This window comes from Dendropsophus ebraccatus, chromosome 1, assembly GCF_027789765.1.
Source record: "Dendropsophus ebraccatus isolate aDenEbr1 chromosome 1, aDenEbr1.pat, whole genome shotgun sequence".
Lineage (NCBI taxonomy): Eukaryota > Metazoa > Chordata > Amphibia > Anura > Hylidae > Dendropsophus > Dendropsophus ebraccatus.
In genome coordinates, this window is record NC_091454.1 from 134,510,329 (window position 1) to 134,535,013 (window position 24,685).

The following is a 24,685-nucleotide window of genomic DNA, read 5'->3' on the forward strand; positions in this document are numbered from 1 at the left end:
TCACAGAATAGAACCCTCTTTAAGCACACTATAGCAATAAAGGAAATTATTCTGGTTCAACAATTTCCATATTCTCAGTTCCTAAAATTGTGCATTGCCTCCATTAGCATCAATGGCATCAGACTTTTGTAAGAATTGGGAATGAGGTCCTTTGTTTTCTCTTGGGGTAAAATTCACATTTCTCTTGGCAAACACCAAATCCTGTAAATCTGTTGGTTCTATAGCATAATCTGTATGGTCAGGAGGCTGTGATAGCCATAACAGAACCCCTCACTTTCTTCTACTGCAGCCACTGAAGCGGTGACTTGACCTTGTGTTTCAGATCATCATTTTGGAATGTTCACCCTGTCTTTCATAGACAATTACTGTAAATTCTCCTCTAATTTTTCTCTTATAAGATGCTGCACTCATAATGTCATAAATTCTCCCCATGTTCCTTGTACAGTGTAGCTGAGAGATCCCCAAAACATAAGAAATCCACTTACCTGCTTTTCAGTAGAGGAGAGGCAATGTTTGGCTCTCTTTAGAAACCTTGTTGACTCCTCTCCAAATAAAAAGTTTATGATTGGGACAATAACGTTCATTTGTCGTTATGGTCACAACGACAAATGTCAGGCAGTTGCTAAAATCCTGCAGCCAGCAGGGGGAGGGGGAAAATTGATTGCAAGTAGGCACTTACCTGTCCTTGTGCCCGTGGTGAGTGACGGGAGCAGCCACGGGACCCCCACCAGGCTCCGTGATCTCTGGAGTTTCCACGTCATAACCTGTCTGATGGAATGGCCGCTCAGCCAGTCAGTGACTGAGGCGAGATGCTGCTCCAGTCACTGATTGGCTCAGCGGCCATTTCAGCAGCCGAGAAAGGAATTTTGCCCCAAGTTGGGACCTTATAACAATTCAAGGAAAAATGACTTCCGGCAGGGGTCACTTCGGGCACTAGGATAGGTAAGTGCCTACTTGCAATTAATTTCCCCTCTCCTCCTGCCGGCTGCAGGATTTTAGCAATCGCCAGACTTCTACTTTAATGGGATTTTTGTGGGCAGATTTTTTATTTTAAATGTTCCTGATTGTTGTAAAAACAAAAATAAGCCACGCTTGATGGTGCCAGATCCCCAGTGCTCGCTGCTTTTTTGTGTTTTTTATGACACCCCAATCTTGCATCATCTCTTGGTGCTGGTTGGCTTATTGTAGGTGAGGGCCATTTTGTGGTGTTAATGCTGCAATGGCATTATCCTGACAGCTGTACCATGCAAGCTTTTATATCCTTTTTCTTATTTATTATATTGAACTACATTTGGTCACAGATCCATTGACAGTTCTTTTACATTTTCCATGATTCAACATCCAGCAAGGTCTGTGCAGCCGGAATCAAATACACAATCATTTCTAAGTTAGTGAAATTCGTGCAGAGGTACTGAAACTTTCTATCTGCAAACCTAAAGTAGACAAGACGATCTTCAAAAGCACCAGATTGATCAATGTGGTGCAAGCTGTATGATAAATCTGTTGCATCTGAAGAGTGTCTAAGTTTAGACTAACTTTTAGCTTGCTTAAAGTGCACAAGAATATCGAGCCAAATATTGGTGCATTCTTTGCCACACAGTGTTGGACCTTCGTCTGTACCTCTTATTTTTGCAAAGGTCATGCTTTGTTTTTGAACCCACTGAAAAGTGTCTAAAACACGTTAAAAAATGTGAAGAATAGCCCATCTGTGTCAGTTTGTGTACAGGATTCTGTCACAGGCACATTACAAATCTTGGCCATAAACTATTTATATATAGACACAAGTACAATCACAGAATTCCAAGGTAAAAATACATGCCTTTCATTTCCATCTCACTCCAACATTTAAGAGTATATAAACTTTTAAAATCAGAGCATCGGTGTGATTTCAGTTGATATCGTGAAAACCACAGGATTCATGTAATATTAGAATGCTGCTACCGGCTGTGTGTTTTCAGTAGCTCTATTGTGTCTACTTCAGTAAATGTGTTGAGGAGGACGCGTAGCTTAGCTCATTGTAAACATAAACTAGACAGTCTGAAAATGCACCAGAATTATAACAATAGCTCATTTGATAAATTTGGTGCATCTTTCGTTATGGATCATAATTTTGGGTGAGACTTAACTACTAAAAATACAATATTCTATAATATTTGAACTGTTTCTGCTATAGTCATCTTAGTCCCACACTTTATTATACTTGCTCTGAATTTAGGAAAAATTTGATGGCAAAAAAGAGCTTAAAAAGAAGAAAAAAACTGATTCTGAACCAGTTGGTGTTATTACAAATGTGGTCACTGAGGAGCAAGAGGAAAAAGAAGAGGAACATGGTCTTCAGCTAAATATAGAAGAAGGCAACCCATTGCCATTACCTACTCAGATAACTACTACTGTAGATGGAGAAAGGCTTTTCACTGTAACCCAAACTGCTGCACAATTGGAGCGACCAAATAAGAGGCAAGACAAGGTAAACTTTAAAAAAAAAAAAACAGGCTTGGGAACAATGTGACTTCATACATAAATGCTAATGATCATTTTTTGCATTTACAGTGGTACCTCAAATCTCGAACTTAATTGGTTCCGGAAGGCAGTCTGAGAACCAAGCAGTGTTTTTCCATAGGAAATCATATAAATGTGTTTAATTGGTTGACACCAACCAATAATTACCTACAGTATCCATATATTACATTGATAAGTGCCCAGTTTAATCACCACAGTGCAGTACGGAGCAGCACTATACTGTACAGAACATTCTATACAAGAAACATTCAACAAAACCAGCAATTATAGTACAGTAGTCACTAACTCCTCACTCATCCTTTACTGTAAAGAGTGGTTCACTGACTGTACTACTTCTCTACTGTATATGCACTCCAGCAATCTTATACTGAACAGAATGGAAGATGGTGGTGCACTTACTGTACTACTACTGTACTGTATATGCACTCCAGCAGTCTTATACAGTACAGGATGGGAGATGGTGGTGCACTGACTGTACTACTACTACTGTACTGTATATGCACTCCAGCAGTCTTATACAGTACTGTGCTATATGTGAAGTCTCACCAGTGGTAAACGGGATGAACCCGAACGCTCGGCATCGGATTCCCGCTGTCTGCCTGCTCCGTGCAGCGGGCGGATACAGTGGGAGGACCGCCTGGAAAACTGGGATACAGCCTATGGCTATGGCTGTATCCCAGTTTTCCAGGCGGACTTCCCGCTGGATCCGCCCACTGCACGGAGCGGGCAGACAGCGGGAATCATTATCGAGGGTTCGGGTTCTTACGAACCCGAACCGAACTCGGTTCGTACCATCCCTAGTTCCAAGCAGTTTGAGAACTGAGAAGTTTGGGAACCGAAGTACCACAGTATATATTTCTTTAAATATGATGAATTCTTTAAATATGATGAATTAAAAATGATGAAGGAAATGATACTCACTTACCTTGATCCCCTGCACCTCCCATTCCAGACCCTTTTTGTCTTCTGATCTTTACCATTTATTTTGTCCTTCCAACATGATACATCTTAGCAGGGCCTGCCCAATCAACCAATCACTCAACCAATCAACCAGTCACTGAGGCAGGATAAAAGATTTTTTGGTTTTCTGTCTCGGCCCTTGTATTTATTCCAGTGTGTTACAATAGTAAGGGCTAGCACTCCAACAAAAACCAATAAAAATTTACTTACTATATATAGGGAACATTGTGAAACCTCCAAATATCAGTGTTTTGTGATGTGTCAATGTAATTCCCACTGACGGAGGCCATAGATATGTATTAAAGCATAACTTTTAATTATGAAGCTAAAAAGTTAAAAAACGCCACAGACAAAGATACTCTGACATACCCACTAATCTAGGGTGCTGTCTAAATCATAAACCACCAGGACTACAAACATTCCAACAGATACAGTATAATGGCAGTACCTATGTGGATACACACTTAGGCTATGTTCACACTACGTATATTTGAGGCTGTATAGCAACCAAAACAAGGAGTGGATTGAAAACACAGAAAGGATCTGTTCACATAATGTTGTAATTGAGTGGATGGCCGTCATTTAATGGCAAATATTTGCTGTTATTTTAAAACAATGGCTGTTATATTGAAATAATGGAAGTTATTTACTGTTATATGGCGGCCATCCACTCAATTTCAACATTGTGTGAACAGATCCTTTCTGTGTTTTCAATCCACTCCTGGTTTTGGTTGCTATGAGGACCTGACATGAGGACCAAATACTGCCTGAAATATACATAGTGTGAACCCAGCTCCAAAAAGAAAACAAGAAAAAACAAACTCAGCATGTTTTCCTCTGAGTATAAAACATGGTTCATCATGGATTAATGAAGTTAGATTTGCATCAAGCAGTTTTGCTTATAGTGATGCATTCAGAAATCAAATGCTCTGTGTTGTCCAATCAGTTAAAGGTTGGTATAGCAGCACCTAAATGCCACTCATAGTGCCATACTGATAAGTAACCAACCTCACACAGAGTCACATGTTCTAGAAATCAGATGCTCCGTGTTGCCCAATCAGTAAAGGTTGGTGTAATTGCACCTACATTATCACTTTTAGTGCCATGCTCACACAGAGTCATATGTTCAATCACTAAGGAGGCAATGCATGGATAGAGCGATGGCTTACCCAAGCCTCTTACTGTGTCCCCTCAGATCATGGATTCAGGCCTCCAATAGAGCTGGAAGGATGTCCTGCTGAGTGCTGTAGATACTTGCCAGGACATAATTTGTGTGAACATAGCCAATATGTGTATAGTATTATAGAATATGTTGGTAATATACAGCAGGACATAAATAATAAATAAATATTCAGTAATAAAGCACTAATCAATTCAAGTAATCAAATATTACAATTGTTATACTTTTAGGAGTCTAGAAAAGAGAATAAGAAAAAAAGTCGTCCGGAAAAAACTATTACTGATGCAAAGCTACGAAGCACATTGTTTGAGGAGAGTAATGGAAATGATGGGGGAATGCCTAAGAGTACTGTGCAACCTAACAGAACATCAACATCTACTACAACAGAATTGCCCATACTAGATAATATAAGAGAGGAAGATATCAACCATGAGATTTCTTCTGACCAAACTACAGTAATAGAAACTCAGACAAAATTTCCTCTGAAGGTAAAATTTAAGAAGCAGAAATGCTAAGAAAAGAATATCTATATATTATGTATTTTGTTTAGCTGTATATCATTTCATAGATGTGATTTTTTATTGGTTGATCTTATACTAAGAGTGTCACAGTTTTGAGTGACTTAGGCTAGGTTCAAACTGCGTTTTTGCAATCTGTTTTTTTCATCCTTTTTTTGCAAAAACGGATGAAAAAAATGGATGCATTTGTGTGCATCTGTTTTGATCCGTTTTTTCATTGACTTCCATTGTAAAAAAAAGGGATCAAAATGGATCCTTTTTTTTTTGACAGACACAAAAACGTAGCTGACACTACTTTTGTGTCCGTCAATAAAAACGGCTTGCATGCCATCCTTAACTACCATCTGAACCCCAGTGGGCCACAGAAAATTATAAATTGCAGAATTGTAAATTATAGAACGAATTAAACTGATCCTGGGGGTCCACCAATGAAGAACTAGAAGAAAGGACATGTTCCATCCTGTATTCATCTGTATCTGTGTCCACAACTCAATAACAAATATGCAGTTCAGTTTGTGGAAGTGGTCTCAGAACAGCACGAATAGGGTATATAACAAAGCACACACACATATACACACATATAGTGAAAATGTTAACACCAGACATACCATCACGCTGTTACTGACCAAGACCAATATAACCAATGATCACCGTATATAAGAAATAAATATTATCGCTATACCTTGACCACTACCATTACCACCACGTAGTAATGGTTACCCCCACACCTTTATTAAATAAAATCCACTATATAAAGACCAGTATTTCCACTATACAATGACCCATATAGAGGAAGATACGAACTCTGCACAAACTTTCCATACCATATATGTAACCACAGTGCAGTTACATCCAGTGACTCACATGGGATGTCTTTTTTGATCAGAGTCATTCACTTTTTATTTTCTTCCCCATCTGGTCAAGCCATCATGAAGACTTCTCATGGAAACACCTTATCTCGACTAGACAAACACTTTTTAATGCTCCTTGCTCCAGCACTCTATACAAACACCTCAGATATATGGTTCCACACTTTATCGGTGCCCACTTTGTGCCCCCATGTATTATTTAGGCCCAATTTGGGTTTTCAAGTAGTACTAAAGCCCCTTTATGCCCTCACATAGTAGAAGGGCCCCCATCTGTACTCCCATATAGTAGACAAGTCCTCTCTGTGCCCCCATATAGTAGGTAGGCCCCTCTGTAAACCACCATACAGTAGTAAGCACTCTCTGTGTCTTCATATAGTATTTAGGCCCCTCTGTGCTCCTATATAGTACGGGTGTCCTCTTTGGGCCCATATAGTACTTACAGGAGTGATTCTAGCCTCTCTGCTGCCCGAGGCGAACTATAGGATGACGCCCCCCCCCCCCCCCCGGTCAATCCGCCCACATTATAATCCACTACTGCCCCCCCCCCCAACTGCTGTCCCCAATAAACATAATGTTTGGTCCCTTGCTGCACAGAGGATATCAGGAGAGGAGGGGGCTGATCTTATAGGGAGGTCACAGCAGCACAGAGGAGGTCAGGAGAGGAGGGTGCTAATCCTATAGGAGAGGTCCCAGCAGCACAGAGGATGTCAGGAGAGAAGGGTGCTAATCCTATAGGAGAAGTCCCAGCAGCACAGAGGATGTCAGGAGAGGAGGGTGCTGATCTTCTAGGAGATGGTCCCCCTCTTCCCCCCTTATAGATGGACCCCCTCTTCCCCCCCTTATAGATGGTCCCCTCTCCCTTATAGATGGTCCCCCTCTCCCCCCCCTTATAGATGGTCCCCCTCTCCCCCTCCCTTATAGATGGTCCCCCTCTCCCCCTCCCTTATAGATGGTCCCCCTCTTTCCCCTCCCTTATAGATGGTCCCCCTCTTCCCCCCCTCCCTTATAGATGGTCCCCTCTCCCCCCCCCCCCTTATAGATGGTCCCCCTCTTCCCCCCCCTCCCTTATAGATGGTCCCCTCTCCCCCCCCCCCTTATAGATGGTCCCCCTCTTCCCCCCCCCTCCCTTATAGATGGTCCCCCTCTTTCCCCCCCCCTTATAGATGGTGCCCCTCTCCCTTATATATGGTCCCCCCCCTGCACAGCAGATAAAACAAAAACAAAAAACAGCACACAACTCACCTGCCATCCGTTCCCCCGTCGAGACTCTCTGGTCTGGTCCCGGCTGATGTGCGGCTGCCCGGGGTGTCCCGTCCTGTCCCCGGCAGCGCGCGCATCAGAGAGCTCCCCGTGCGCCTGTGGCTGTGACTTCCAGTGCACAGGGAGCTCTCTGATGCGCGCGCTGCCGGAGACAGGATGGGACACCTCCGGCAGCCACACATCAGCCGGGGGACTAAAGGCTGCATTCCCACGTTCCGTGGAATGCCGGTACCGGAGGCCCCCGCAACCGGACAGCATCTGTAATTAGATGCTGGGAGCGGGGGAGACTGTATTCTTAAGCGCCGCGCTGTAGTAACAGCACCGCGTGGCTGATTCATTACACCGCGGCGCTTATGAATACAGTCTCCCCCGCTCCCAGCATCTAATTACAGATGCTGTCCGGGCGCGGGGGTCTCTGGTACATGGTACAATCAGTGGCGGATTATAATGTGGGCGGCCGCCCGAACCGCCCATATTATAATCTGCCACTGAATGCCGCCCCTAGGGGCGTAGCTAATGTCTCTTGGGCCCTGGTGCAAGAGGTCAACTTGGGCCCCCCCTTTCTCGATGCTATTGGTATATATATATATCTCAAGACTGATATTACCAATAATACCAGTATACAGGAAATATTATCACCGCCATACTGTTACTAAACAAATCCTGTTTACTGAGACCAATATTGCCAATATTACCAGTACACAAGGGGAAATATTACCGCCACACCACAACCATCACCACCATATTGTTACTGACCAAATCCAGTATACTAAATCCAATAAAACACAGTACCAGATAACAAGTAACAAATAATACCACCTCATAGTGACTAACACCACCGCTGCTACTGAATATAATCCTCTGTACATAGACCAATATCACTTCATACAGTCATATAGAGGTGGACGCACTGTACACAGGATCTATACACCATATACATTACAGTGCAGTTATATCAAGTGACTCACAGGGGACGTCTTCTCTGATCGGAGTTCTTCCCTTTTCATCTTCTCCATCTGTTGTGGGCGATTTTGAGAACTTCTCTGGGCCACGAATCCACAGAATCTGCCAGACAGACATATTAGGCTCCTCACACTGACACCATCATCTCTCTAAAAACTGCACATCTGTACTGTCCCCTTTACCCCCTCATTTAGTAGGTAGCCCTGACACTATGTGACCCCCTTAAAGTACATGCCCCCCTCTGTGCATGCCCTATTGTATACACCCCCCATGTAGTCCACCTTATAGATGGCCCCCAATGTTTCCCCCTTATAGATGGCCCCCTGTGTTGTCCCTCTTATAGATGCCCCCCATTTTATCCCCCTTACAGATGCCCCCCATGTTGTCCCCTCTTCCTGCCCCTTTATCACCATACTACTACCCCTTTCATCCTCCTGCCCCTCCATCATCATACTACTACCCCTTTCATCCTCCTGCCCTTTCATAATCATACTACAAACACCTCCATCATAATACTACCACCCCCTTCATCCTCCTGCCCTTTCATCATCATACCACTACACCCTTCATCATCCTCTTGTTCCTTAATCATCATACCACTACACCCTCATCATCCTCTTGTTCCTTAATCATCATACCACTACACCCTCATCATCCTCTTGTTCCATCATCATACCACTACACCCTCATCATCATACCACTACACCCCCCATCATCCTCTTGTTCCATCATCATACCACTACACCCTCATCATCATACCACTACACCCCCATCATCCTCTTGTTCCATCATCATACCACTACACCCTCATCATCATACCACTACACCCTCATCATCATACCACTACACCCCCATCATCCTCTTGTTCCATCATCATACCACTACACCCTCATCATCATACCACCACACCCCCATCATCCTCTTGTTCCATCATCATACCACTACACCCCCCATCATCCTCTTGTTCCATCATCATACCACTACACCCCTCATCATCATACCACTACACCCCATCATCCTCTTGTTCCTTCATCATACCACTACACCCCCCATCATCCTCTTGTTCCATCATACCACTACACCCCCATCATCCTCTTGTTCCATCATCATCATACCACTACACCCCTCATCATCCTCTTGTTCCATCATACCACTACACCCCCCATCATCCTCTTGTTCCATCATACCACTACACCCCCATCATCCTCTTGTTCCATCATCATCATCATACCACTACACCCCCCATCATCCTCTTGTTCCACCATCATCATACCACTACACCCCCATCATCCTCTTGTTCCACCATCATACCACTATACCCCCATCATCCTCTTGTTCCACCATCATACCACTACACCCCCATCATCCTCTTGTTCCACCATCATACCACTACACCCCCCATCATCCTCTTGTCCCATCATCATACCACTACACCCCCCATCATCCTCTTGTTCCACCATCATACCACTACACCCCCATCATCCTCTTGTTCCACCACCATACCACTACACCCCCCATCATCCTCTTGTTCCACCATCATACCACTACACCCCCCATCATCCTCTTGTTCCACCACCATACCACTACACCCCCATCATCCTCTTGTTCCACCATCATACCACTATACCCCCCATCATCCTCTTGTTCCACCATCATACCACTACACCCCCATCATCCTCTTGTTCCATCATCATACCACTACACCCCCCATCATCCTCTTGTTCCTTCATCATACCACTATACCCCCCATCATCCTCTTGTTCCACCACCATACCACTACACCCCCATCATCCTCTTGTTCCACCATCATACCACTACACCCCCATCATCCTCTTGTTCCACCATCATACCACTACACCCCCATCATCCTCTTGTTCCTTCATCATACCACTACACCCCCATCATCCTCTTGTTCCTTCATCATACCACTACACCCCCCATCATCCTCTTGTTCCATCATCATACCACTACACCCTCATCATCCTCTTGTTCCACCATCATCATACCACTATACCCCCCATCATCCTCTTGTTCCATCATCATCATACCACTACACCCCCATCATCCTCTTGTTCCTTCATCATACCACTATGCCCCCCATCATCCTCTTGTTCCACCACCATACCACTACGCCCCCCATCATCCTCTTGTTCCATCATCATACCACTACACCCCCATCATCCTCTTGTTCCATCATCATACCACTACACCCCCCATCATCCTCTTGTTCCATCATCATCATACCACTATACCCCCCATCATCCTCTTGTTCCATCATCATACCACTACACCCCCCAACATCCTCTTGTTCCACCATCATCATCATACCACTACACCCCCATCATCCTCTTGTTCCACCACCATACCACTACACCCCCCATCATCCTCTTGTTCCACCATCATCATCATACCATTACACCCCCATCATCCTCTTGTTCCACCACCATACCACTACACCCCCATCATCCTCTTGTTCCACCACCATACCACTACACCCCCCATCATCCTCTTGTTCCATCATACCACTACACCCCCCATCATCCTCTTGTTCCATCATCATACCACTACACCCCCCATCATCCTCTTGTTCCATCATCAAACCACTACACCCCCCATCATCCTCTTGTTCCATCATCATACCACTACACCCCCCATCATCCTCTTGTTCCATCATCATACCACTACACCCCCCATCATCCTCTTGTTCCATCATCATACCACTACACCCCCCATCATCCTCTTGTTCCATCACCATACCACTACACCCCCCATCATCCTCTTGTTCCATCATCATACCACTACACCCCCCATCATCCTCTTGTTCCATCATCATACCACTACACCCCCATCATCCTCTTGTTCCATCATCATACCACTATACCCCCCCATCATCCTCTTGTTCCACCATCATACCACTACACCCCCCATCATCCTCTTGTTCCATCATCATACCACTATACCCCCCATCATCCTCTTGTTCCACCACCATACCACTACACCCCCATCATGCCCTTTAAAACAAAAAATTCTTTACTCACCTGAATGGTTCCTCTAGTCTTCTTGTCACGCGCGCTGGCGGGCTTACCGCGGCTGGGGGCGGGGCTTCCAGCTGAGGGGGCGGAGCTTCGCGGGACCTGTTTTTTTGCCGTCAAGATGCTCCCAGCCCCGCAAGTCAGCCGGGGGCCGTCCCAGCCGCCTCTTGTGATCGCAGGCAAAACATTGCTTGCGGTCACAAGAAGGAGCGGGATGGGAGCAGTACAGTGGCAGTACAGTAGTGGCCCGGTCGCGGCGACCGCTGCGACCGTGGTAGCTACGCCACTGAATGCCGCCCCCATGATAACAGCTGGTGGCGCCGCCTGAGGCAGACGACTCAGGTCGCCTCATCATTGCGGCGCCACTGAGTACTTAGGCCCCCTCTATGCATCCACATAGTAGTTAGACCCCCCTGTTTCCTCATATAGTTGTTGGGCCTTCTTTGCCTCCATACAGGTATGCCTTTTAAGGACAGTACCAGAAGTAATACAGCAAATATATCTCTGATGCTTTTTAGGTAACAAAGCAAAGCAAGAAAGAAAAGAAGAAAATTAATCGAGCTGTAACTGTATCCACAGAACTTATTGATGTGCAAGAAGTGAGTAAAAATGATACATTGGACATTTCTTTAGAGCATGGAATCCATAGTGACACCAAACTGGTCAGTACACAGCAAAGCTTGGTAACTGAAGATTACAACCATCTACAACAATCTACAACCATGACCATGGTAAGAATGGCCTTTTATAAATGTCATTCTCATATTAAATTGTCTTGCCTCAAAATATGCATGATCATATGGCTTAAACTCATTATTGCATTACCTGTAGTATTACACTTATGTGCAAATGACAGGATTTTGTTCAGAATGTGTGAGGAAGGCAGGCATAATTCCATTAGTGTGATTTTATAACATTAAAACTACAGCAGTCAAATGATGTCCATAAGTGAAAAGGAAAATTCAGTGCCAAAATGCCCCACCAAACCCTAGTCTTAAAGTGTCACTGTCATAATAACTTCCAAAATCTAAATCAACAGTAGATGTGAAATAAAGCAAGTTTGCAATTTACATTGATTTTTTCTAATTATGCTTTAAAACAAAGCTATACTTCTATAGTCTAAACTCAGGAAGTGCTGTGTTTTCTATGCTCAAAAAATAATGAATGTAAATTGCAAACTTGCTTTATATTTACTGTTGATTTAGATTTTGAAAGTTATAACAACAGTGACACTATAACTGGTCCTTTAACTAATAAATGCCCTAAACTTTCTTTGTGACACTGGTCTGATGCTTAGCTTTTTGTGTACCTGTATGTCCTGTTCTATAATGCTATACCAAATAGTACAATGATACATTTGATGGCTAGAAAACAGGTAAAAAATATTATGTTATTTTTTCATTTGGGCATAGAAATCCACAATTCTTTCCAACATGGCAGGTCATATTGAAAAAATGTATAGCTGTGAACATTATGATATAAAAGGAGAACTCTGGTTAAAATGAAAAACCCATTGCTGGCAGGGGGTGGGTAAAGATAATAAAACAGCTATACTTACCTGTTCTGGAGCCCCCACATTGCTGCCTTACTGCTCACTGACCCCTGCCGGCCAGTTTCTCTTGCTCCTGTGACGTCACAACGTGGCTGAGGGATGTCTGCTTAGTCAGTGAGTGACTAAGACGGGACACCTCTGCAGTCACTGATTGGCTCAGCAGGGAGTTCCCGCCAGGTCATGATGGCACAGGAAGCCAGGAGAAACTGTAGGCCAGCAGGGGTCTGTAAATGGTAAGGTAGCGTTGCGGAGGCACCTGGTATAGTTACTATATTATGTTCAATTTTCGCCATAGTTCTCCTTGGAAAGTATCTCTGTAGTGAGGAATTTAGTTATAAAGTAATGAAAACAGGAAAATTTAAAATCTAATTTTCAATCTTTGTTTTTAACATGCAGGAGGGAAATGCTGAAAATACTTCAGAATTACCAGAGAATGAGGTAATGACATAACATTTTATAAAACGTGGCCTTTAACCCCTAGACGACCCAGGACGTAGAGTTACGTCATAGAAGTCTGTCACCAGACGACCCTGGACGTAACTGTGGTGGTTCTGTGGTGGTTCTCCCGCTATGAAGTGCGCTCCGGAGCGGAGCGCGCTTCATAGGAGGTGGGGGCCAGCTGCAGTGAGCAGCCGGGACCTCACCAGTAATGACACGCTGCAGCGATCGTGCTGCCGCGTGTCATTAACTCCTTAAACGCTGCGATCGCGGCGCGCCCGCGGCGCTTATGTGTAAATGACAGGGGTAGTCCCCTGTCACTTATCGATCTGGACCCCCGCAGTCTGACTGCGGGGCTCCCGATCGTTGAAACGGACAGCCGGAGGTCTCTCACCTGCCTCCGTGCGGTCCGATCGGCGATCTGCTACACTGAGCCTGCACAGGCAGGCTCAATGAGCAGATCGCCGATAACACTGATCAATGTTATGCCTATGGCATAGCATTGTACATTGTGAGCAATCAAACTAGTGTATGTAAAAGTCCCCCAAAGGGACTTCAAATGTGTAAAAAAAAAAAAAAGTTCAAAACACTATTAGACTAGCCCAAACCCCCCCCCCAATAAAAGTTGAAATTATTATATAATTATAAATAATAAATAAAACATATAAAAATAAATAAATAGATAAACATATAATATACCGTAGCGTGCGTAATTGTCCGATCTATTAAAGTATAACAAGCATCATTGCGAACGGCGTACACGAAAAGAGGGAAAAAAGTGCGCGGATTACCAATTTTATGTTACATTATATATTTAAAAAAAATCAATAAAAAGTGATCAAAACGTCCGCTCTTCACAAATATGGTATTAATAAAAACTAGAGATCATGGCGGAAAAAATGACACCCCATACAGCCCCGTAGGTGAAAAAATAAAACCGTTATAAGCGTCACAATAGGCCCATTTTATTAATAATTAATTGCCAAAAAAAAGGATTTCATAAAAAAATATATATAACATTAGAGAATCTGTGTAACCTGCATATGGTTGTGTTCGGACTGACCTATAGAGTAATAGTATCATGTCGCTTTTACCGTATACTGCATTACGTAGACACAGGAACCCCCCAAACGTTACCATATTGCATTCTTTTTTACGATTTCACCTATTTATATCTTCACAAATAATATATTTGGAATTCCATCATACATTACAAAGTACAACTATTCCTGTAAAAAACAAGCACTTACATGGCCTTGTAGATAGAAAACTGAAAGTGCTAGAGCTCTTAGAAGGGGAGGAGGGAAAAACGAAAACACTAAGATCAAAATTTGCGCGGTCCACTGGGTCATTTTGGGCCTGGTCCTCAAAGGGTTAATATGTAGTAACAACATTGCAAATAAATCATAACATTAGCAGAATCTTTTAAGGTGACTCATTGTGGACTATGAAAGCAGGCCTGTAAAATGGCATAAAAGAATAGTGCTAAATCTACCGAGCTTGTAGCCTGATTGGTAGCTATATGAGCAGTGGTGTACATAGAGAACAGAGAGTCATAGCAGAAATGAAACATGAGGCCTTTTTGGCCATGTTCACACAACCTAATTTTGCATTAAAGTATGGATGCAGATTGCTGTGGAATCAGTGTCCGTTCTTTACTACAGGGGCGGCTTTGCATTGAAGTCAATGCAATGCCACCCACTGTGTCTTTAGAACGGGCTTTAAAATAATGTACCTGCCAATTATTTCTGGACGCTGTTTAGTGAACAGCATCTGGAAATAATAACTGTTCACATAAACGAATGTGCGGCAGCGGCCGCACATTACATTGAAGTGAATGGCTAATTGATTTGTGGGCACACCCAACGGTGCCCACAAATCAATAGTAAAAAGAGAACATTGTTGCAGCCGATACAGAGGTATCTGCTGCAGGAATGGACTAAATGCAATCTGGCGGCCAGCTGTTTAGAGGGAACCAATCAGCCCAATCGGGCTGATATGGTTCCCTGAACTGCTGTATACAGCTCCTGCAGTAGCCCCAGCATGTACTGGCTGTAGCTGCAGCAGTAGTAGTAGCTGTATACCTGAAAAGGCTTTAATCCCCCGCGCGTGTGACAGGCAGCGGCAGGGAAGTAGTCATCTGGGCAGCTCCCCGCCCATATCTAGTCATGGCTCTCGGCCTGTCAGTGCGCTCGAAGGGGATGACTGACAGGCAGAAAGGTTTGTTACTGGCCTCTCTGCCTGTCAATCATCCCTCCGAGCGCGCTGACAAGCAGAGAGCAGTGACTAGATACGGGCAGGAAGCTGCCCAGATGACTACTTCCCCGCCGTGTCTGTCATGCGCTCGGGGGAATTAAAGTGCTTTTTTTTTCGGGTATACAGCACCAGCACATCCCTAATCATCAGTGATTAACATGAAGTACTGCTGCTTCTATCCCTTTATCATGAATTATATATACTTTGCTAATAGTGCAGTACTTGTGGTGCTCACATCCCTGTGTTGGTTCTCTCCACCCATTAAAGCGAATAAGCCCCTTCTCTACAGGGGCTCAATAACAGACACATAGGGGGAGATTTATCAAACATGGTGTAAAGTGAAACTGTCTCAGTTGCCCCTAGAAACCAATCAGATTCCACCTTTCATTTTCCAAAGAGTCTGTGAGGAATGAATGGTGGAATCTGATTGGTTGCTAGGGGCAACTGAGCCAGTTTCACTTTACACCAGTTTGATACATCTCCCCCATAGACTGCCTTTGTTGTAGCTATGCTCTTGTATACTAGATGTTACAACACAGGCTAATAAAAGTTTTTAGGCATTTGCACTGATGTTTGGTGTGGCATCTCCAGCACCTGAGTAAAAAAATCCAGGCCAATAACATAATATAATGGCACAGGTTTATTATTCAGAGAGAAAAACTGTCTGGGTTTGCCCAAAGCAACCAATCACAGGTCAGCTTTTATTTTACCAAATCTATCTAATCTAAGCTATGATTGGTTGCTATGGACAAAACCAGACAGTTTTTCCTCTCAGACAGATTGATGAATCAGGGCAAATGTTTTTTTTTTCTGGACAGCTCACATGCTATAACCAGCAAAACAGTAATATAAAAAATATAGCGTGAGCTACGTATTACAGTTACATAATTCACAAGGCTGAAAAAAAGACACAAGTCCTCATCAAGTCCAACCAAGTACCCTTCTATGTTGATTCAGAGGAGAACAAAAAAAACTAACTATACTCCCCATACTAGAGGAAAAATTCCCTTTCTGTCTTTAAATATCGCAATAAGAATAAATTGATGCCTCATTGTCCTGGTAACCAAAGCTTGTAATATTATATATTTTTTTTAAAAAAGGCATCCAGATCCACCTCTTAAACTTCAATGAATCAACCATCACAACAATGTTGGGTAGAGAGTGCCTTAGGGCAGTGTTACACAGCTCTGTGCTTGTTTACTGAGCCTATTACACAGCTCTATTATTATGCAGCAAGGCATTGCATTGTATGTGCATTGCTATTATACGTACAGATATGCAGTCGGCGGGCGGTGATTTTAGGTCAGGACCAAAAGACACAATCAGCCAATGATCTGTGTCATCGGCTGATCGTTGTCTTTATGACACTATAGTGCAATAATCTGTTTTAGCAGATTATCGCTCTGTGTGATAGGACCCATAGTCTGCTGCAAAGAATCTCCATCTGTGATGATGATAAAAGATTTTTTCCTCTTAACATAGAGGGTGCCCCCTTGACATGGTCAGAGGCATTTATGTTCTACAAAAGATAGACAATTACATTTGTTACATTATTTTATGTATTTTTCATTGCTTACTTCTCACCCTGTTCATCCATTATTATGGACGAGAAGATTGTTTATCCTTAAATACTCATTGTTAAACATTAGATGACATAGATTACATTAGTTTGACTGTATTACTTTGCAAGCATACATGCTGTTATGTGTCTCATGATTTTGCATTTTGTCATGCATGTAATACTTAGCTTTACACGTGTGTGTAACCTTCTCGGCATAATTCCATGGGTATAACTGGCTCTGTGCTCTTTCTTTTAAACGCTTAACTGTGCTTATTAACAATCAGCTTCAGCTACTCCGTGAGGAAAACATGCATGTGTATGGTGGAAATGTTTCACATATATAGAAGGTGAAAAAACTGGTGCTTCCTGGATATCTTGGAGATATCAGTCTCATATCTCCATCATATCTCAGGGTTCAATAATAACATTGGAACAGAAGACCTGTGGATCTCTGCTCAGTTCTTTCTTAGTGAAACCAATAGAACACAAGCAAGTGATTCTAACAGCTAAATAACCTGTAATACAAATGTATATTTGTGATAGCTTTTGTGAAAGATGAAAAAAGACCCATTTTTGTTTCTACCTAAAGGGACTGTATTGCCTACATTATTTTCCTTTAAAAATTAAAGGTGCATCAACTTCCAGATCAGGAGCAACGCCAGCATATTCCCTGATCAGCCACTGCATGCTGATAGGCTGGTAGGAGGTGTGAGGCCCTCATGCTGCCGGGCTAGATCCAACCACCTCCATCTGCCAGCCCATTAGCATGCAGTGGCAGTGCTTGTCCGGCAGTGTGAGGGCCTACTCTTTACTTTGCAGGGTTAGGCTATGTTCACACAACGTACACTTTCATAAAATCACGGCCGGTGTCCAACGGCCGTGATTATTACGGAAATATATGTCACCTCTCTGTCTATGGGATCCCGGCCGGAGCGTATACAAATGGTATATGCTCCGGCCGGGATCCCTAGCAGTGCCGCAAACAACTGGCATGTCAGTTTTCTGCGGCCACTATTCATTGAATAGCGGCCGCAGAAAACCCTGTCAGTGCACACAATGTAACGAGCCGCTCTGGCCACTCGCTCCATAGTGTGCTGTGGGGAGTTCTGATGTGGGCGCGCACGGATGCGCCCGCATTAGAACCCTGTGGCCGAAAAGATCATCCAGCCAGTACTGCAGTACCGGTCGGGATGATCTTTTCAGAGACCGGCCGTTCCTTGACCCGGCCGGGTCACGGAACGGCCGGTCTCTTACATAGTTTACACATAGCCTTAGAGTTGAAAGACTTCACTGCTAGTAGGCGAAGGTGTGACGTGCACGGATTGCACTGTGAAGGCCTCCTGTTCACCTCCTGTCACTGTCAGAACCCTGCGGCCGAAAAGATCATCCAGCCGGTACTGCAGTACCAGTCAGGATGATCTTTTCAGAGACTGGCCGCTCCTTGACCCGCCCGGGTCACTGAATGGCCGGTCTCTTACATAGTTTGCACATAGTCTTAGAGTGGAAAGACTTTACTGCTAGGAGGCAGAGGTGGGACGTGCATGACTGGCACTGTGAAGGCCTCCTGTTCACCTCCTGTCACTATAGTGTGCATGCTTGACAAGCTGAGAGAAGACATAGGGTGATGGGGGTGAGGCAAACCCAACCCCTCCCACAAGTTTTATAAAAGGTTTATATTTGTGGCCCTCTCCACTCCTTGTGTGTGTCTCCAGTGTATTGCCACAAGCCCAGCATATATCAGCAGAAAATAGTACATTTTTGTGCAAACCAGTTAGTCTATTCTGCTCGCCTGATGGGTGAGCAGGGAGTATGACAAAGATGTGGAGGGGACAATTGCCTCCTCTTATGCCTGATTTACCACGGGGAAAATCTACACAGCTCATAGCTATGTAGATTTCTGAGGTGAGCCATGGGGGCCGCCTTTCTATAGTTCGCCACGGGCAGCAGAGTGCCTTCATTCACACCTATATTTAGAGATATCCTTTACAGCAGCCACAGATGTCATAATAATCTGCAGTCTGGAGCTAAGGCCGCATTCACACGTTCCGTGTTCAGCATGAAACATGGACATGGAATGGCTGTAACGGAGTACCCCCCGGGCAGCATCTGTGATAAGATGCTGGGAGTGAGGGAACTGTATTCCTATGCGCCACGGTGTCATTACAGCATGGCGCATATGCATACAGTTCCCTCGCTCACAACATTTTATCACAGATGCTGCTCAGCCTGGGGGGGGGGGCGGTAGGGCACTCTGTTACAGGCATTCCATGTCTGTGTTTGTACGCAAAGTGTGAATGCGGCAGCCTATATAATGCATGGATGTGAAGGGTTGGTGAAGAAAATATCCACTGTCTGTAGCTGTTTTCTTTCCTGCTATTTGATGAAGGGTGGTAATGAGGTGTTCCTCCTCTAATAATGTCCTATGAGGGTATTAAAACCGGGCTTTCTAAACCCGACATTTTTTAACTACTTTGGAGAAGCCTTTTCCGCTTACTGATATACAGTGTTTACAACCATGCGTCTTGTCCAACCTAATACATTCATCTTCATATCTCTTTGGTATGACAGGCCAGCCAGCAATCCATAAATGCAGATTCTAACAGAGCATTAATGCTTCTACTTGCTGCAAGCAATCGCTATTAACCGACTGCACCAGTCATGGATTCTCCAACTTTTTAACATTACATGTTTGTTTAAATCACACAGGACCAATCTTAAAACTATTCAGCTACCCAAAAATACAAGAAGAAACCATTTCCCTTTAACATGAACAGCCCGTGGCCTCTCTACAAGCTATACAGCCTTGAGACTGATGCTAGCTTTGTGTGAACTAGGATACCTCTGTCATCTACTTGATTCATATCAATTGGCGTACATTTGGGGAGGCCTCCGCAGACACAGCGGGACTGTTCTTTGACATTTGTCTTTGGATTCCAAGTTCAATGACAGAAGAAAAGATCTTGCACCTAAGCTATTGACCAAATGTATCTATTATTTTATACCTTAAATGGTGTGAATAAGCTTCAATTTTTGGATTATCGATAAACTGTGAACATGAAAACACATTATATTTAATATTTACATGCCACTTATTCACTCATTTCTGAGTGTACTTCTTGGGCTGTAAGACTTTTGTTGTTGCATTTGTGAAATGGGGGCTTCAACAGACTGCGGCCTATGGATAAAATATTCCTCCACTTACTCCAGATTCAGATTCATGTTAACACACTACTTTGGATTGCACATTGGATTGTCTATAAAACTAATGTTGAAATTACTCGTAGCAAGCTTTATTGTGTTCTCTGGTGTGAGAAACTGTCAAAGCAATCGTTTTATGCCCATGAAATGCAAAGTGTAAAGAGGCATTATTATTACCGTTTAGCACTAGTAAAGGTAACTTTTACTTATTTTCAAAGTTTATCCAGTTTAAAAAACAAGATTGTTATATGAAGTAGTATTTTTTTTTTTTTTTTTTTTTTAGCAAGCATACACTACATGACGAAACATGGAGTTCCTTGCAGCTCTGTACTATGGAGCCATAGGCCTTCTGTGTGTTCCCCAATGGTGCACTATACATCATCCAATGGCGCATATTACAATATCATATTACAACATCTTTTTTATTTGAGGCATATGGAGGTACAGTGGGGTGTATAGAACTCTATATGTACTATTGCTTTATCTAACGTGAATGTTGTACAGAGTTGTAATACGGCCAAGGTCTTATTAATAAAAAACTTTATGCAAATCCAAAAATTAATAAATAAAATATTATATTACTAATCATTATATATTAATTTTACAGCAAAGGTCTTTACATTTCTATTATAAATAATAGCATCACTAGAAAGTACATGTACTTGCTAGTTCTTCATTGACGCTATATAAATATTGGCTGTAATTTCTATTTCATCTGGCCTATAACTTGCCCATTTATTAGTACTTTCTAAGCAATGGGATTTCTTAGTCCGATAACATTTATAGGGGCACGGGGTAACAATAAAATTGAAATTGTACTATTGCAATAATGTTAAATATGAGCAGACACCAATATATAAGCATGTAACAGTTTCCCAAGGACTTTCCATCCTTGCTGAATGGTAAATGTTAAGACATTTGGGGATTGTAATGTAATGCTAATGGCAGGTTGGTGATTTCAATCTTCTAGGGTTATTGTGTATTGTGAAGTTGTTTACCTTCTAAACTCGACAGTAGGATGAGACAGCAATGGTATATTGCAGATGGTGCATATACAGTGACATCAAGGCTGAGGAAATCATGCTTTGGTGCACCTTCCCGGATGGGAAATCAATTAACAAGTGTGTCATCCCCCATAAAGATGACTATTCTGAAGCATATAAAGTAATGGATTAACCTTCATAGAATTGCAGCTCATAAAGATTTTACAGTTGAACTCATTATTGTTAATACAAGCTCATTATCTTGTGGATTGTGGTGTGAACAGAAGAAAGCAGCTCATGAATATGACCTTATTTTGGAGTCTGGATAGACGATCATCAATGATTTTCAAATATATATTAGTAGAAAATGTACCTGGCGCTGCCATAGCTTCCAGGGGTGCCCAGGAAGCCAATGTTTGCCCTTGTTTTTTTTCTTCTGGGGAAATTGCCCGGAAGCCCTATATACCCCGATATTTCTGGGCTGTTTATATAAATTGAAACCTATACCCATTAGAAATAAACTGAAAACTTTTAAAATCCTAAATACCTAATAGCCAAATAGTGCATAGTGCAGGTTGCTTTGTGAGGTAAAATCTGATCTCCAGAACATTCTACCATTTATCTCTATGGGTGTTTTTCCCCAACCCTTTTCCTTGTGAGCTCCCAGCAGGCCCGGCTGTCATATCTGTGACTGTGATTCTTTGGATCTGCACATTCATGTCTCTATAGCTCTGGCTGAGGCTAATTCCCCCAACTGTGCATTGCAGGGGAGACACGCAGCTCTAATGATATCACCTGTATGTGCAGTGTGGAGATTCTCCCATTCATTTCTATGGGAAGATCTTACCCATCCTCCTCTCCTGTAAACATGGCAAGGACTGGACCTTTGTTCTAACCTTAAAGGACACTCAATGTATCTGTGTGTCAAATTTCGGGTCAAATGGTTCGGACATTCAGAAGTCTGTAGAGGACAAACGGACGGACAGACATTCATTTTTATCATATAGATAGTTAAGACCAGTCCAGACAAAAATTTTACTCAAGGATTATTCCAAGCATGTATTTAAAAAAAACCTTCAGGGAAATATCTTAAGTTTCACTAATCTGCTCTTAGGGCTCAACTGACAAGCATTTTCTGAGAAATAGCTTCCATCATATTCCATCACTGGTATTTATCTACATACATACATACATACATACATACATATAGTTGTTCCCACTAGTTGTACCTGGTCAAACCTTAAGATAGATAGATAGATAGATATTTTAGACAGAAGTAATTCACAAATACTTCTTCACAACACCTTCTGGTACCAGTTAATTTGAAAAAATATATATTTTTTTACCAGAATACCCATACCCTTTGTCATAGTTAGTACTCTACTGTCCCACAACCTCTTCCTGGCTTCCTTTTGACTCATTAACTCAGCATGTACTTGGCTGTATTAACACATTTTCCCACAACAATAGCTTGTTCCTCTCAGGGCTGGCCTTTGGGGTGTGCGACCTGTGCAATTGCACAGGGCGCATCACTCCTGGCTAGCTGGGGGGCACTCTGGCAGACAACTTAGACATAGGAATCTCTAGGTTAGATGTGCTGTATGTCTGCCGAAGCGCCCCCTAGCTGGCCACCTCCCCTCCTCCCATGCTGGTTGCTTTGGGGCGCTCCTTTAGACAGGGAGCACATCTAGCTTAGAAATTCCTATGTCTGTTAGATGTGCAGCCAGTAGGGAGGCGCTCCCGCTCACCGAGCTTACTGGGGACCCGGTAAATTACTGTTCCGAGTATGTCCTGGTAAGCTCCGCCCCCTGTATACAAGCCCGCCCCCGGAGCCGACCGCGAGTGGGACACTGAGTTCAGAGTCTTCATTATCCTGCTAAGAAGCAGCAGGTTAGGAGAGGTAGATAAAGGAGAGAGTGGGTCTAAAGTGAGAATAACATAGGGACATAGCATGGACAATGATCTGTCCCAGCACACAGGGATGTGGCTGCTGCTATGAACCAGAGCCAGCAGCAGCCTGTGCTCAGCACTGATACTACTGCCATATGCTGCTGGCTGGAAGGAGTCTTTCCTGGGCTAGTAAAATTATATGGCCTTTGTGATTGGCAATGATTTATCGTAGTCAGTATTATGGGGGTCACCCAGCTTTCCCAGCATCCTGTATGTCAGTGTAATGAAGGTCACCCAGCTTTCCCAGCATCCTGTATGTCAGTATAATGGCGGTCACCCAGCTTTCCCAGCATCTTCTAGTCAGTATAATGGAGGTCACCCAGCTTTCCTAGCATCTTGTATAGTAGTCAGTATGATGGAGGTCACCCAGCTTTCCAGCACCTTGTACAGTAGTCAGTATGATGGTGGTCACCCAGCTTTCCCAGCATCCTGTATAGTAGTCAGTATGATTGGGTTACCCAGCTTTCCCAGCATCTTGTATAGTAGTCAGTATAATGGCGGTCACCCAGCTTTCCAGCATCTTGTATAGTAGTCAGTATATGGAGGTCACCCAGCTTTTCTAGCATCTTGTAGTCAGTATAATGGAGGTCACCCAGCTTTCCTAGCATCTTGTATAGTAGTCGGTATATGGAGGTCACCCAGCTTTCCAGCGTCTTGTATAGTAGTCAGTATAATGGCAGTCACCCAGCTTTCCAGCATCTTGTATAGTAGTCAGTATGATGGTGGTCACCTAGCTTTCCCAGCATCTTGTACTCAGTATACTGGAGGTCACCCAGATTTCACAGCATCTTCTAGTCAGTATGACGGAGGTCACCCAACTAGATAGATAGGCATGGTAACCTGCTTATGTTCCCTATGGGTAACATAATTGGTTGGGGGCCCACTCAGACTCGCTCACCCCTCCCTAAACTGAACAACTAGCTACACCCCTGTGTACAATTGTCTGCAGGGGCGCCAATCTGGAAAGCTAAGGACGGCCGCGGAGGCACCTGTCCTCCTGTGCGCGGGTAAGTACCTTTATCGGGGTCGGGTGGTTTAGAAGGCTTGGCTTTAGAGGTGGGGCTCATTGTAGTAGGATTTAGTCTATCATATTTAAATCCTTCAGCCTCCCACTACATTTGTGGTTTGATTGTGGGGGTTGTCTGGAGGGGTGGGAGGCTGTGGGATTTAGTCTATGTCACTATTATGGGGTATCAATGGGGGTGGGGGGTGCCGAAAGAAAGTTTCGCACAGGGCGCCATCTACCCTAAGGCCAGCCCTGGTTCCTCTTCATGTCCATGACCCTGTAACTTTAGTGACAATCTGCTTCTTCTCTATCTTCAGGGCCAAAAGCTTTTGCCACAGTAATGCCAAGCTCTGTTGTATCTGCACCTGCAGGTTTGACTCTTTCTGTAATATTGGCTTCTACAGCCCTCAACATAATAGCAGTTAAGGATCTCTGCTAA

General features: G+C 43.5%; 1 protein-coding gene across 1 annotated transcript in view; it reads left to right on the forward strand.

Annotated features, from left to right (window-relative positions):
- LOC138783311 (collagen alpha-1(VII) chain-like) overlaps positions 1-24,685 on the forward strand; it is a 236,647-nt gene that overhangs the window by 116,156 nt on the left and 95,806 nt on the right. The window contains exons 67-70 of the mRNA XM_069957875.1: positions 2,216-2,467; positions 4,891-5,148; positions 11,821-12,033; positions 13,251-13,292. Coding sequence (XP_069813976.1) covers positions 2,216-2,467; positions 4,891-5,148; positions 11,821-12,033; positions 13,251-13,292 — 765 coding nt within the window. The remainder of the gene's footprint in view (positions 1-2,215; positions 2,468-4,890; positions 5,149-11,820; positions 12,034-13,250; positions 13,293-24,685) is intronic.